General features: G+C 44.1%; 1 protein-coding gene across 7 annotated transcripts in view; it reads right to left on the minus strand.

The window, feature by feature from the left end:
- Positions 1 to 2,497: 2,497 nt before the first annotated feature.
- Positions 2,498 to 16,777, minus strand: part of GRIP1 (glutamate receptor interacting protein 1) — a 393,897-nt gene continuing 379,617 nt past the window's right edge. For all 7 annotated transcript variants that reach the window (XM_088025633.1, XM_028111005.1, XM_088025632.1 and 4 more), the window contains 2 exons: positions 4,651 to 4,797; positions 2,498 to 2,725 (listed from right to left, as the gene is read on the minus strand). In XM_088025633.1, coding sequence (XP_087881759.1) covers positions 2,498 to 2,725; positions 4,651 to 4,797 — 375 coding nt within the window. The remainder of the gene's footprint in view (positions 2,726 to 4,650; positions 4,798 to 16,777) is intronic.

The following is a 16,777-nucleotide window of genomic DNA, read 5'->3' on the forward strand; positions in this document are numbered from 1 at the left end:
GCTGAAGGCAGACGCTTAACCTACTGAGCCACCCAGGTGCCCCTGTTTTGCCTTTTTTTAATTTACTCCTGGGTATTTTATTTTTGATCCTAATGTCAATGGAATTTTTTTTCTTATTTTTGGTTTGTTCATTGTTACTGGATAGAAATACAATTGATCTTGTATCTTTCGATCTTGCTAAACTCATTTATTAGTTTTAATAGGTTTTTAGTGGATTCCTTGGGATTTTCTATATATGAGGTTATATCATCTGCACATATAGTTTTACTTCTTTCCAATCTGGATGCCTTTTATTTAATTTTCTTGTCTTAAGGCTCTGGCTAGAACCTTCAATAAATTGTTAAATAGAAGTGGTGAGAATGGACATCCTCGCCTTGTTCCTGTAAATTTACAAGGCCTACAAGATAGTCTGCGAAAATGAAAATGTTGGCACTACAGCATAGTTGTTTTTTTTTCTTAAAGATAGCACACATTAAAATTTGCACATTTTAAATAGTTTATATAAATGTATTTCATAGAATACATATGATGTTCTCTGAGGGCAGATATTATTATGATCCTTGAGTTAAAATCTATCTTTGTTACCTAAAATAAAGGTATAATTAGTCTGGGAGTATTTCTGTCTACAGACTGTTTTAGGACTTAACATACCTTTTACATTTTGTCCTTAAAGCAGTCCCCAGAGTACAGATATGACCTTTGGTACTACAGGTGGGGAAACTGACTCACAGTAACTAACTTTTATACCACCAGTGAGTACCAGAGCTGGAATTCAAAACCAGATCTGATTTTAAAACCCGTGTTCTTCCCATTCTTCCATTCTGCTTTTCAAGTTTATGGCAAAACCTTTCCTCTCTAGAAAATTCTATAACAAAAAGCATTGTGTAGGGCTCATCTAGAATACTAAAATATAATCAAAGTACCAGAAAAACTGCATACCATAATTTTTGGCTTTTTAAAATCACTGTTTATTCCATTTGGTAGAGGGTTTTTTTTTCATACAAATATTTGCAACAATTTTGAATTCCCCAAAACCATACAGAGACGATAAATACCATGCTATTAAAGTATTAAATTTGTACAAAAATACTTTACAGCTTAATACTTGTTTGTTACAAATAAAAATACATATTTAAGTGACTCATGATCTTTTTTTTTTCTTTTAACATGATTCTGCTTTATACTCTCTTGCCCTGGCGGGTTGTGAAATATGATTGAAATAATATAGTTCTCGCACAAAAAGAAAGGTGAGCTTTTTCCTTAAACAAAGGACACAGTGTTCAAATGCTTTACCTAAGCAGTTGTTGGAATCATTGAACAAAATGAAAATGTCTGGAAAATAATCATTTCAGTATGGAGATTCTACAGTCAATATACAGGTCTATTTTTTTTTAAATATTCACCAAATAACAGTTATTAGCGTAACTATTCAAAAGATCTGAACAAATGAGAACAGTTGCTGACAAACATCTTAGAAGCAACTGTCACAGTTTATTGCTTTGAGGGATGGTAATAATTGGCAATGCGTTTTGTGAAAAATGTATTTACAATTTCAGTAAAGTAGCATGGCTCAGAACAAAAGATAGTCCAGTGTCATCTTAAGGTACATGTGCCGTACACCCCTCTATAACCAGTTTTCAAAACATGGCAAGCAAGATGAGTTTGATTTGCCTATCATTAAGATAAACCTCATTTTGATAGACTTTTCATTCTCTCTTAAATTCTCAGTCTTGAATTTTAAAAAATAACTAATTCTCAGTGTTACTAAGCACTCTAATTCATTATCAGAGATTTGCAGCTATTAAAAGTGTGTCCTTAAAAAAAAAAAAAACAGGTCACAAGACATATCCTGTTTGTTAATTTGTTGCATAGGGAATAGCATACATCTTAGTTAAAATCATTCCTATATTGGGGCAAAACATTTACCACCACCTATTATGGTCTCCTACGTGCATCATCGCTGAAACGTTTTAAGATAACTTAATGTTACACCTGGACCCCTCCCATGGCAGCTGTCTCAGCCACGTCTCAAACTCCATTTCCCCTAGGAGAGCCAGCTTTGTGACAAGCCTTGGTCAAGTTCTTAATGCTGACGACTTCATAGTAAGAAACTGTGATTTCAAAGTGCATTAAGGAAATTGTCATAGAGAATATTTTCAAACAGACATCTCTCTTTTTAAAAAGTGACTGGAAGATGAACTCGTAAAAAATTTCCTCTGATGTTAATTGGGGGGAAGGGGCAGCCTATATATTTTTCTTTTTCTCTACCATTGGGCCCGGCAGGGAATGGCCTGCCATATACCATAGCGGTCACCAAGAAAGAAACCTCTTCAGCTTCAAAGGGAAGTGAACATGAGCCATGAGAGAGATTTAAAAGACCCCTGTGCTTGCAGTTAATGCCACATGATATCTGTGCTTTAAATGCCACAGAAATCTTAAAGGGATTTTTTAGCACCATGTAGATATTGTCTTTTGTCCTGCTTTATAAAAAGCATTGCTATAATGTGTTAGTGGGTTCTCGTATCTCCAAATTACCACCATGACTAGGCTGTTGGAAAAAAGCACTGTTCTGTTCACTCCATTCTCCTCCTGGTAGAGTCTGTTCTATAGACTTCTGTGAAGCCAGTGGGTTTCTACTAATAACCAAGTCCAGCTTATTACCAGATTCTGCTATGAGGGGCACAACAAGGCAGCAGTCAAAGTCTCTCGTTCGGACATGATTAACCTGAAAAATCAAGAAGAGCCATTTTGAATTATTGTTCTAATTCTCAACACCCAGACTAACACTTCTGGTGTAACAGGTGTCCTGAAGGTGCCTAAACGAGCATCCTTACACTGAGAGGTCTATCTCTTCTCTGACCAGGAGGTGGCCATTGGCTGACTTATTCTTTGCTACTAAATCATAAAGTCCTTGAGAGCAGGGAACAGGGACACATCCCAACATCCCCAGGCTGGGCAGACTGCCTCGCTCATGGCAGGTGCTCCAACGACTGAATGTCATCGCTAATTTCCAGATGAGGTAAGTGAGGCACAGAGTGGTGAAGAGATTTGCCTCAGAACTGCTGTTGGTAAGTGGCCCAGCTAGGAAGTGATCCCAGGCAGTCTGGCTGACTCCGAAGCTGTGCTCTTGACCATGGTGTTGAACTACCTCTCCAGAAGTGAGCCCATCCACCTCAGCTTATACATGTGCTCATCTTCGTTCATTTCTCCTTATTCTTCACCAACAAGGGTTTTTAACCCCTCTACAAGCTGCTTCCACTCTTTGCCTTTCATTCTCAATCTTCTCACATCTGGAACCTGACACATTGTACAATTGATCCCAAACGTCCAATACAGGAATGGTGTCTCCAGGTCTCGTCCACTTTGCTCTTTAGCCCTGGCCGCACTCTTTGACACCCACTCATCATCCTGAAAACTCTCCTTCCTTGGCTCTTTATGGCACCACTTTGTTTTAATCCTCTTACCATTTTAAGTCGCTTTCAGTTCTTTCCTGCCTTTATCTCTTCCTGTCCTTTAAGTTTGTTTTTCTCAGGATTCTAGCCTTGGTTCTTTTTCTCACTATAAGCCCACCATAGGTAACTTTATCCAAACGCATGCCTTTCAGTGTCCTAAATCTCCTAAATCTGGCTCTAACATCTGAGCAATGGATCTAAACTGCCCCTTGCCTCCCAGACTGCTCTGCCAGGAGGCACTGAAGGAAAAAGGACTCAGGTCTGACAGAGACATCTGGTCTCCTTCCCTGGCGTCTCCCCCTTCCCCATTTTACTCCAATCCACCTATAGTATTATTCTATTGTCTCTCTAAATTACAAATGATGTCATTATTCTGCTTAAGAAACTGATATACCCGAGAGTAAAGTCCAAGAGCTTTCTCATAGCATTCAAGGCCTTCCCAGTCTATATCCAGTCTACTTTTTATAGCCTCAACATCTACGGAAGCAGGGACAGCACAGCCCAAATTTAGAGATGAGGAAGAGCCATATAAAGGTGAAGTAACCATAGTTATTAATTGAGCAAATATTAGAGTCTCTACGAAAAATGAAAGCATCCCATAGTGCCAAGATAAGACGAACTGTTCTGCTGCCATAGTAAAAATGATCACCAGAATTTGTTTTAAAACTACCTAATTGATCAATGATAATGTGCCTTGGTGAAGGCGTGTCACCTCATGTACAGCCTCATGCTTTGAAAGCTCCTTGGTGCCAGACTCATTCCAACTAAACACACTCTAGACTGATGTCAACCCTCTCTTTTTCCTACAAAATGCTATTCCTAAAAACTGTATGTAAAATCAGGAATTGGCTGGGCTTACTGAAACTATTCCTGACCACGATAGCATTCCCTTCGCTAAACAAGGTTTGGCTTTTCGCTTTCAGAGAATTGTGTGAGATATTGAGATATCAAGTACTGTATAAGAGGAAATGGGAGCATAAGGTGCCAGCACTGTTCTCAAGACGTTTATAACCTGTTGGGGAATATATACAGGGAACCAGACAATTTCAATAACTGGTAAACTCTACCCAAGGATAAAGTTTCTATCCCATATAGGAGGGTCCCCTAATCTCGTCTTGAGGCAAAGAAAGATGGGTAGGCATTGATCGAGTAAGACATTGAGAAGTGAAATTAATCAAAACGTCACCTGCGGTCTTACCTGTAAGAGTCTATCATAGGGCTTTAAGCCACCGAGATCTCCTGGCCCAGCTGGGCGAATATTTTTAACATACACTCCTTTCTCCAGCAAGCCATCTGCTACACTGAACCCAAAGTCCTCCATATCAGAGCTCTTGTACAAGGTCACCTGGAAAGTGAGAGAATGTGAAGGACGCATTCAGCTTGGCTGTGGACTTTTGTGTGTGAAACTTCTTGTCCAACAATTTTTTCAAACTCATTTGCTCAGTAACATAATAGATTTGTAATATGTTAGGCAGCTCCCCACACTGCTGCAGCTTTTTCCCCTTCTCTGAGAACAGCCTTCAATTTGTAAAGTCCCGCCCAGAACTGAAAAGGAAGGAGAAGGCCAACTGCTGGAGGCAGCCTGTTGCACCTGCTGGGTATCAGGACGAAGCCAAAGGCCTTTCCTTCCTGCCCACTGTGCCTGATGCTGCGCTGGGTACAGTGCTCAGCATATCATCTTCCTCTGAGCAACTGCCAGCCTGGAGTCCATTATTTTATTTGCTATGGTATCCCGATCAGAATGTTAGTACTGACAGCAAATGGAACTAAAAGATCTGGAAGTGTTCTTGTAACCAACACTTCGCTCTGGGGTCCAGCTTGAATAGCAACCAGGCTTTGGTTTAGCAACTCAAGTCCTTCTTCACTCTTCTCGGCTACGGGCCTCACTGGTTCCCTCCGTACCTACGGCCGCCTGCCAGGCAAAGCTTCCCCCAAACCTCATGCCTCCATCTGACCACATGCAAGAGTTAGTCTGAGGTTCAGACATTCAGCCAATCATGCATACATTCACCAACTGTGTACCGAGTCCCGACCCTGTCCTGAGCATGGTTCTGGGTGCTGGGGAACAGCAGTGAGCGCGCGAGAAAAGGCTGCCTTCCAGAGGCAAACACATTTATGTGTAACATTTACCGAGCACCTGCTGTCCTGGCCCCGGCCAGGTGGCATACTCAGCACTTGGCGCTCGTTTAATGTTTTAAGCCGGTCACTGACAATCACTAAGTTTTGCCCGACGCCCTCTGTATAAACTGATGCACTCTTTAAGCACTGATCTGGGCTAATATATTGTTTTACACTAATTGTTTTTAAAAAGATTTTATTTTCACACAAATACATGAATATGTTCTTGTAAAACAGTAAAGCCTTCAGGGCTACAGAGGGCAAAAGGTAAAGATAAAACAGGTCTATTTTTTATACCCAGTTATTTTATTTCAGAGAAAGAGGGGATTGAAGGAACTACAAAAAACTGGTGTTTGTGGTTTTTTTATTTTCCTAGGCTGAGAGTTAAAATATCAAGCTGGCCAAGTCTATCCTATTCACCAGGAAGCCCTCGTGGTTATTGCCATATGAAAGGTGAGGAAATTCAATTTTATAGAGGTTAAGTCATTCCCCCAAGGTCACAAAGGTAATGAATAGTGGGGCCCTGTCTGATTCCAGGCCATTATATACCTACTGCCACTCAAAATGCCTTATTTCGTAGGTCCTAAGATAGGCTTTATTTTTTCATATTTTAAAATCTCTGAAATCAGGTGTGTTTCATAATCCATGGCACCTTAGATCCTATGAATTAAGATATATAAATATTCTACTGCTACCTGCCTCTTTCCTACAAGTCCCTAGAAGGAAAGGGGCCAGAATTTTGTTGCAACTTTGCTTTTTAAGAGGAAAAAAAAAAAGTGCCTTGCCAGTTAAAGTGAGGTCCTGACCAGAAGCATCATGATTTCTCAGGAACATGTTAAAATATCGAATCTCAAACCTTGCCCAGACTGATTAGACTGATTGACTTGGCCCCTGCAGTTATCTGGGGATCCCTGTGCACGGTGCAATTGCTCCGTTTGGTCTTCTGCATACAAGGGGGCTATTACATGCTCTGAAAAGAATTGAGGGAATTAATGTTTAATGGGATGATACTCTTTGCAGGCTCATTCGTCATTGTGTGTATGTGAATGTGTGTGCATGCGGGTGGGTCTGCATGTGCGTGTGTCTCTTAGTAAAACCCAGCCCCCCATCCTACATGCACCGTGATAATGCACGGGGAGAGAAGTAGGTTAAACTGCATGAGTGAGAGAGTTCGTTCCAGACCAAAACTCCTCAGGAGGTGAGGAGGAGTCTTTATTGGTGATCTAGGCTCAGATGGCCTTAGAGAGTAGATGGAAGATGCACCCAGCTCTCAAGCTCCTTGAGGTGGGGAAGGAATCTTTGTTTAGTTCACTGATATCCTGAACCCCTAAAACGGTGTCTGCCACATAGTAGGGTTAGTATTTGTCGAATAATGTAATGACTAGGGTCTTTTTTATTTGACAGAGCTGATTTTTTTTTATATTAGTTTCAGAGGTGGAGTTTAGTGATTCATCAGTTGCATACAACACCCAGTGCTCATTACATCACGTGCCCTCCTTAATGCCCGTCACCCAGTTAACCCATGCCCCCCACCTCCCCTCCAGCAACCCTCAGTTTGTTTCCTAGAGTTCATAGTCTCTTATGGTTTGTGGCTGAGTTTGTCAGTCAGTCAGAACTGGCCAAGATGGGCCGTGAGCGAGAACTAAGAGGGATTTAATTCAAGCTGTGCTCCACCTTCTCGCGCCCCAGGGCTCTGCTGGGGATTCGCAAGGTGCAACTGCAGGGTGGTGGCTGGAGTTGGCTGGGGCCGGGGGCACACGAAGCTCCAATGGCGCCACCGTGTGGCCATCTGAGGTGAGACCACCTCCGACATCGCAGCCAGGCTGGCTCTGCCTAAGGGCTGAGGAAGCTCCATTCTTGGACAGGGAGGGAGGTGGGATGGAGGGTCCTCCAGCAGGAAATACTGGACTTCTTGCCAATAGGTGATAAAGCCTGTGGGTCTTGAGGGAGTAGATTAAAAAGCAACAGGATGTTACTGACTCTATCAAGTCTGTGGAACAGATCATACAGACAGGGATATGAAAGCTCATGGAGGGTTAGAAACTTGTCCACAGAGAAGTGGTTCAAACCCAAGTGGTAGGGGCTGCGGAGCTCAGATATTCCCACGGCACACTTTCTCTTTACCTAGGCAGGTGGTTGCTTAATGAGCACTCATTACAGAGAAGAATTTTGAGGTCCTTCTATAACTATGATTTGGCCTCAGGCCATAGGACAGGAGGAGTCCTGTCCCTTTCCTAAGGTAGGGCGGGTGGTTATTGGAGAGAGCTAATTAAAATTTTTTTTAATTTCCAGTTTTGTTGAGATATAATTGACATACAGCTCTGTATAAGCCTAAGGTAGACTGCATCATGACTTGACATATATATATATATTGCAAAATCATTACCACAATAAGTTTAGTTAGGAGAAAGCTATTTTTTAATGAAAAAATTCAAACGTATTCAAGAGTAGAGAGGCTAGAACAATGAATCCCCATAGGCTCATCACCCAGATCCAACAGCCATCAAGAGCTTGCCCCACAGGCTCCATCCCCTTCTTTCTTCTTCTTTGGGGGATTATTTTAAGGCAAATGCCAGTCCTTCAGTAATTTACCCCTACATACCTCAGGATGAATCTCTAAAAAAGAAAGATCACTTTTTTTACATAACCTCAAAGTCACGAATTCATTCACAAATTCACCCTGATTCCCTGATATCCTCCAATACCTAGTCCATAACAAAATGTCCCTGATTGTCTCAAAGTGGTTTTTAGAGTTGTTTTTTTCAGATCAGGATCCCAACAAGGTTGACATGTGAGTGTGAGGTTTCTACATGTCTTCTTGTCTAGAGCATGGCCCCATGCTGCTGCCTTATTGTGGGAACCGTATTTGTCCACCACTGTGTTCATCTAGTCCTTGTGTCCCTCTACATGGAAGTTACCCTGGGTCCTTGCCTGGAGTCAGGGTCAGCTTTGTGGGGAGGGGTATGAATGGATCACAGGTGCTACACGGCGCTTCCTACGACAACACATCACTCAATGTCTAGTTGTCCCACTTTGGGTGGGTCCAGGGGAGGACAGCTTAATGCCTTCATTGTAAGGCTCCCCATCAACCTCTCATCTAAATATTTTTGACCATTGATGACCACTGTCTGAATAATTTCATTAGGGGCTGCAGAGTGATAGTCTTTTTCTAATCCTATAATATCTTCCACATTTGTTAGCTAGAATTTTTCGTAAAGAAGAACTCTCTTTTCTTCAAACAGTGCTGTTTGGTTACTTTGATGTGCACGTTGATCTGCCAGAAAGCAGAGCGAATGCTAATTCTTTCCTTTCATTGTTAGCACAGGGCATTAGTGCACTAGACACTTCTAATGGCGTCAAAGACATTTTTTTGTGGGGGGGGATGACTTTCGTAAAGTATCACTATGAACACATGGGTTTACATACAGATTTCAAGTAATTTCATCATTATTCTTTTGGGTGCACAAATTTTCTCATCTTTGGCCAAGGGGGGGGTCTTTCATGTTAACCTCTGTATCCTTTTGATAGGACTCATTTGTTTTGATAACTTCTTTGCTTTCTGGCTCAAGGTATCGTGACTCATCATGAATATTTCCTGCTTCCAAGCTCGAATCAGCCACTCCTCCAAGGTCCCTTCATTGGAGGAAACATTTTTAGGTTATATTCTGGTCCCTTTTCTCCCATCCTCATGCTCCTTTCTCAAAGGAAGGAAGAGAGGAATGGGGAGGGAAGGCCAAATTGGAGGAGGAGGGAGGGGGAGGAGGAGGAAGCAAATAGCTAACGGGATTGGTGATAGCCTACCATTTGGGGGCGCTCGTTACTAGTAGATGAAGTCTCTGTGCTCAAGGTTACTGCTTCTGTGCCCCTCTTTGGCTTTGCGCCTTCTCCGTGGGATTTCTTGTCCTCCTGCCTCCTTTGCATCTTTGTTTCTAGTCGTGTTCTCACCATGTGAGAAGGAACCCACCTGGGGCGGGGACCGTCACCACTCCTGGAGGGTGGTGCCTCTGACTTCTCTCTGTTCCACTTGCAGCTAGGTATGGGGGAAGGTCCCAGGGACCCTGTGCTAATGGCTGGATGGGTAAGCGGACTGGCATCTGCTCCACGGCCCCAGCCACGCTCTTTCGGTGCACCCAAATGTGAGGGTTGCAAGGCCTATGGCTTGCAACGGACATGAAGAAGCCCGCTTCTGTCTTCGACCTAGGGCAGGTTTTCTGACACAGTGAAGCAGTATCCTTGCATGGGGGGCAGGGGGGGGGGACATTGGGTGTGGGCCTAGAATAACAGTGAAGTTTTTCATTGCTCAATTGGCCTGTGATTCTTGGATGTCAGCTCCATAGCCAGAACTTGGGAGGGGCACCAAATGATGCCAACACCAGTCAGTGGTTAACAGAGTAACCAAAATGTTTGAGTTGGATGTTGGCTGGAGCAGGTGAACAGATTAGCTCATTTAAGGTCAGAGTTGCTGGCTAAGAGGTGTGGTATTTCGGAGCCACAGACTGGATGGCAAACTCTTCAAGATGAGAGGCGAATCAGTGGTTTACATTTGAGATGCATCTGTTTCTCTGGAAAGACTTCCTAAGGTTAGAGGAAACTGAATTTTAATAGCCAACTCTATGGGTCTCCTGGAGAAAGCCAATAACAAAAAGGAAATTATTTTAAAGTGACACAAAAGATAAGATGCCAGGAATCCATAATTCACAAAAATGGGGTGCACAGCTGCCTGCTCTCACAGCAGCAACAGTGAATTGTACCATGTCGTTGCTGCCCTCCTGCTTGCATGGAGATTGGTGGTAGTTACTTCTGATTTATTTCCTGTCCAAAAAGAATTCAAAGGATTCCAAGGCTTAAGTCACTTTTTTTGGGGGGGGGCACAGATGAATTCCTTACCCAGGCACTTTGCTACATATGATTGCTTTTGAACTCCTAGCAGCTCTGTGCAGCAGAATTACTCCCTTCCTGCTAATGAGAACATGACTCTTTAAAGAAGTTGATGGACGTACTTGTCTAGTTGGAATGTATAAGCTCTAGGAGGCAGTGCTTGAATATCTGACCTCATTTACTGTGTTCCTTCCACTAAATCATGAGTTGTTTTTTCCCGGACATCTAATCTCTTGGCTGGTCAGGCAGCCTTTATCCATTCCCAACTGCCCAACAAGTTAAGATGAATAATTTATCATGTCTGCTGTATTTCTTCTGATCCGAGCCCTTTTGCGGTCTTCCATGAACATCTACATAAACTCCTGCTCCTACAGCTCTTAGTGGTCCACTCTGGCTCATGTGAATCAAGATTTTTCGTGTGGGGTCTCTATTCTGTGCTGACCAAAGGATGCAGCCGGGGAACCTGGACTATGAACGCAAGGCTAGACTTTTCTGTTCTAAAAAGGGCCAGTGAGCCTCTTGAAACATAACTCTGGGCAAGAATACGGTTCTACAAGGCTCAGTTCAATTTTAACTATTCTCCAGCACATACTGCAATTGCTTCTAACCCTCCCGGGAACAGAAGCTTTAACAGAAGGCAGGAGGGTTTGCCACAATTCAAGTTGTGCCTTGTTTTATATTTCTAAGCAAGTCTATTCACATGTCTGAACAATGTCCTCAAGGCAAAGATTAGAAACCTAATGTTTCTGTTTTCAGTTTTGACACATGTGAAAATCTTTAAGCAGCCAGAAGCAATTCTCCCCCTTTGGATTTTAAAGGCAATTGTGTCTACTATCTTGAGCAAGTCACGGCAAGTGATGGCTATCCCAGAAGCCATTTCTTAGCCCTGGCAGCCTTCCTATCGTTCAGCCCCTCGCCTGATGGCCTTAAGGGCCAAACCAACACCTATTTCTCCGAGATGGTACTAGTTTCCCCAGAAATCACCAGGCACTTGGATTCATTCTTACAGATACCACTGGGGTAGCGCTCTTCCTTTAAACTTGATAATTCAAGTAACGTTGGCTTTGAGGATAACCCTATACTCCTTGTGGAGCTGGCAGAAAAAAGAAAAGGTATGGTCTTCCCAACTGCATTCTTCCAGCCCAAGAGGAAGTGATTTCAGTTTATGCCACTCAAATTGGGCTTCAAGACAAACTGGGTCAGGAAAAGCAGTTGCTGCCCGCCTGTGTGGGGAGCCTCGTTAGGCGAGGGGAGAAAGGGACAGTTGCTCCCGACACTGACCCCTGCTGCTTCCTGGAAAGCGTGTGGCACCACGGGCTTGAAAAGTAGGGGCTCGACAAGGACAGAGTCAGCAGCCTGGATTCTGGCTCTAAGCAGGAGCAAGTAAGGGCTGACTTGGCCCTTGGAGAGCTGAGTCCTAAGCAATGGAGCGTCCCAGTTCTAAAATCTGAGGTGGATTTATGTACTGCTTCCCCAAATCATGTTGGAGCAACTTCACCTCTCTCATTTCACATCACACCAAAGAGGAAAGAGCTAGATCAGTCTCCAGATTCTCCAGGAGATCAAACCAAGCCATGGGCACCTTGGTCACCTAGTTATTGCCAGGTCTGCGGTCAGAGAAGGCAGTTAGCTGGGTTCTAATGGGACGCCTGGAGGCCAGTACTGAGGAAGTCACGGACAGCTATCAGGAAAGTCAGAGGCCTGTCTTGACAACACTGCACAAGAAGCTGGACCAAACCAGACAAGCCCAAGATGGTGGATGCCATAACAGGAAACCCCTGACCAAGGAAGGAAGGAAACGCATGAAACTCTGCATCTCCACCCCAAGTAATGAATGTTTCGCTCCTGGTTAACAACTGTCAATAAAAGACGGAAACCCAGACTCCAGGGTGCGCAGCGCGCTCTCTCTCTCTCTCTCCCCGCCCCACCTCTCTCTCTCTCTCTCTCTCTCACTCGAGCTTGCCCAATCTCACATCTCCAGAGTATACTTTCACTTTAATACAGTTTAATTTTGTGTCACTTGTCCACCATGATGTGTGTCTATCCTTGAATTCTTTCATAAGGAGACCAAGAACCTTTGGCAACATCTTTGGGATAAACTGAGTCGAGGCCTCAGGGCCCAGGGTCTCTCTCCCCAGTTCACCCAGCAACCCTGCCCCCAGCCCTTCCCCGTGCCACAGCCACTGCCAAGCTAGTCGGCTGGCAGAGTCTCTGTTCCAGGGTTCTTCTCAGGACTGCCCGCTGGTTACTCAGCACCTGCTCCCTCTGCTCCTGCTTCTGCTTTCGGTCTCCCAGGTCTGCCCTGGCCTGGCTCTCCTCCAGTTCTTGACACTTCCCGATTCCCTCTGACCCTACTGACCTCCATTCTCCTCAGGTCTATGGGCCTCCTCGCTCCAGGGGCCACCTGCCTCGCTGGGTGGGAGGCATGCCCTCCGCTCACCCCCTGGGCCTGTGGGAATTCAGGGCCAGGCTCGCGGCCATTCAGGAAGGATGACAAGTTACATACAATGGACCAAACCCCTGCTGCACTGATTGCTGACGGTCTCAATTTTATTTCCTCATTCCAGGTGTTGCTGTGGTCAGACACTCCAAAGATGCTCAGAACAAGGACAGAGCTCTGTGTCTATTTAAGGGAAAGAAAGAGACAAGCCCTGGGCAAGACCACTATCAACGTAATCCTTACAATAGCCAGCCAGGTAAGAGGACAGAGCAGTGGGGAAGGAAGGGGGCTGGCAGGCTACTCTCCAAGGACCAGGGGAACAGAGTGACCCTCAGAGAGCACACCATTTGTAAGTGAACATCCTACAGATAATATCTTACAACCTATAAATGAACATATTTGACCACCACAGAGAGACATAAAAACATCAGAAAGAGATGAATGATCCCCAGCCAGAGCTAGACTTAAGGGAAGCTATTAACATTTCTGAAGAGGCGTGGTGGTGGATCCTCAACCAAGGGACAAGATGAAGTTCAAAAACTAAGAAGTAGGGCACCTGGGTGGCTCAGTTAGTTAAGCGACTGCCTTCGGCTCAGGTCATGATCCTGGAGTCCCGGGATCGAGTCCCGCATCGGGCTCCCTGCTCAGCGGGGAGTCTGCTTCTCCCTCTGACCCTCTTCTCTCTCGTGCTCTCTATCTCTCATTCTCTCTCTGTCAAATAAATAAATAAAATCTTAAAAAAAGATTTAAAAAAAAAAAAAAACTAAGAAGTAAGGCACACTGGAGCCCTGACACTGCCTGAGGGTCATCTGAGTCTGGGGGGCTGCAACTTTGTTGGGACTTACCTTTCTAGTGCTCAGAGCTCGGACCCTGCAAAGGCGGATGGCAACTTGCTGAAGAGTAGTAAGACGCAGGCTGAGCTCGGCCAGGGAGAGTGGCAATGGAAAGATGACCTCAAAGGCTTGGCTTTTATTTCCCTATAAATCATTGGGCAGCTTTAATCCTAACTTGGAAATCTTATTCTAGCATTCCTGCTTTTTCTCCCCCTCACTGACTGAGACATATCACCCCTTTGAACAAGTTTTATCATCCCATTGTCCTTCTCCTTCACAGGGTTAAACAAGCATACACAAATTTTAGACACAAGCCAATCATTTTTATAAGAATTATATCAGGGCGCCTGGGTGGCTCAGTTGGTTCAGTGACCAACTCCTGATTTCGGCTCACGTCATGATCTCAGGGTCATGAGATCGAGCCCCGCGACGGGCCCCAGCTTAGCAGGAAGTCTGCTTAAGATTCTCTTCCTCTGCCCCCTCCCCTCTCTCAAATAAATAAATAAATCTTTAAAAAAAGAATTATATCTTTTACATTTTGAAAAGTTTGTTTTCACAGAATCACAGACAAAGGAAGCTGAGGGAATGATCCATTTTACTCATTTAAAACATACATGCAGACTCCAACCCTTATTCCACAACTCCACATTCCCCCAACAACCTTCTGACGGTCAGCTGGCCCCGGTTCTAGGGAGAGCATATGCCCGTCAGACTGAGGCCGTGACTGGTAACTGAGCACGCATCCATCTGTCTGTACACAGATTCCAGGTCCGGTTTTCTTCTCCATCTCGGGGGCTCTGAGGCTGAATCTGCTTTTCAGGCTGGGAGGCCGTGGAGACCTCATATTCTGGGTTTCTGACACTGCTTGGCTGAGGCAAGACTCTGAAGGACGGTGACTTCCCCAGGCGAAATGCTATTTGTGAAGGCTCCTCTCCCGAGCAGGATCCTGCCCCCTCCTTTGCTAAAGGAGAAAACCAAGGTTCTGAGAAGGGATGTGGCTGATGCCTGTCAGACTGTGACCAGACCTCAGTCTGCCTGACGATGAAGTCTGTGTTCTTTCTAATATACCCCTTCTTGCCTGGAGGAAGACAAACTGGGGCTAGCGACAAAGGGTAGGCAAGAGCAGAAGGTGCATATATTCAGTTTGTCATTTTTAGCTTCTCGGGACTTCCATAGTAAGACAATTGGACACCAGCTATTTGGAGAAGGTCGAGACCTGCCATGAGGACTCGTTTGATCTCGAGTACCAACTCCAAATGTCTGGTGAAGAAAGACGCATGTGTATGAATAAGATATGTTCTTCTATTTCATATTTCCTCCTAGGGCTGAGCCTCTCTTCCTGACTTGGGGAGAATATTGCAAAAGAAGCTTCCATTAGGCATTGAAAGTAACACTCCTTACAAGGACAAGAACAACTTTCTCATATCAAGAAAAACAAAGCTCCCCTCTCAAAGCATTCAGATACATTGAAAATGCAAGGTGAGCTTGGCTGGGGAAAAGGTTGAGAGTAGCCAAAGCTGCTATAAGAAATAAAGGGGGTCCTAATAGATGACTTCAATGTCCCAGGGTCATGCCACCAGCAGCCATAAATAAACATAGATGCTGAAAAAGGATTTTTAAAGCCTTTCTGTAAAATGATAAATACAAATAGCTGCATAGAGTTAAGGAATATAATTTTACTTAAAAACACAAATGACGGGGCGCCTGGGTGGCTCAGTTGGTTGAGCGACTGCCTTCGGCTCAGGTCATGATCCTGGAGTCCCGGGATCGAGTCCCGCATTGGACTCCCTGCTCAACAGGGAGTCTGCTTCTCCCTCGGACCCTCCCCCCTCTCATGCTCTCTCTATCTCATTCTCTCTCTCAAATAAATAAATAAAATCTTTAAAAAAAGAAAAAAAACACAAATGACAAGGCAAAATGAAATGTCCAAGTGTTCTGAATTTGGGGAAACTTTCTACTCTACAGAAAAAGAAATCTTTTTGCTTTAAAGTATGTAAAGAAGTGAAGCTAGACTTCATCTCAGAAGTAGATCAAGTGGACATAAAGGATATTTAAGCAGCAGAAGGGAAAGAAAGGGTTATCAATGAACTATAGCTAAGATCACAGGCTCCTTACCTGTAAAGAGAAAGAATCTGTGATAAGCTATAGTACAAACCAGAATTCATTTTAAAGATAAAACCCAGAAGCTGCAGGGCCGAAGATGCAACCTCATTTCCTTTTCCCCTGCCACCCAGCTGCTGCCAATGATTTCAATGAAACAGAATAATCACCTCTGTTAGCAAAACCTAAAGGAGTGATCCTCAGTCTTTAGGGTGCAAAAGAATCCACTGAAGAGATTGCTAAAAGTAGCTTCCTGGCGTGCACTCCCAGAAAATGCTGACCGGGCAAGACTGGGTGGGGTTTAGGAAACTGAATTTTAATAAGCATGCCATGTAATCATGGGGGAGATCATCAGAGGTTTTTATGCCAAACTACTAAGGGAGTAGTCTGCAAACTTTTGATTGAGACCCATTAATAAATTTTGAAATCAGCTTAATATGATAGTATTTGAAAAAAGAACAAATTAAAAATAGAAAATGTTTGACATAAACCATACAGTCAAGTTTCAGATTCATTCCATCTATGAGTGTGGATGTTTGCATGTCCTGAATTGGGAGGTAAGATGCGTTTCGGATCATCTCAGCCAACAAATACTGAGGGGACCTGAGTGTCACTTCCCTGTGACCCCTTCCACCACCGTCCCCTCACCCCCTACTAAATATCAAATCATCTTGCCAGTTCTAACTCCCTTCCCCATCCACACAGCCAAAAAAGGAAGTGGGGCTGCGTTGCTATGTTTGTTCCAAGTGTCATGAGGGACAACTAGCTTTTAGGGTTCAGGAGTGGATGTAGACAACTTGAAGGAAGACTTGCCCAGACCTGGAAGGGCCTCAGTCACAGCAGATGATGTGAAATGAAAGAAAACCATATAGACCCTGACCTGAGCTTGGGACTTTCTGAAGGTCTGAAGAAAGAGAAGGAATGGCAAGGAGGACGGGGTGGAAAGTCATGGGGAA

The sequence above is a fragment of the Eumetopias jubatus genome, unplaced genomic scaffold (assembly GCF_037043125.1).
Source record: "Eumetopias jubatus isolate StellerSeaLion01/CBP00866 unplaced genomic scaffold, mEumJub1_p1.0 scaffold_8, whole genome shotgun sequence".
NCBI classification, from domain to species: Eukaryota; Metazoa; Chordata; class Mammalia; order Carnivora; family Otariidae; genus Eumetopias; species Eumetopias jubatus.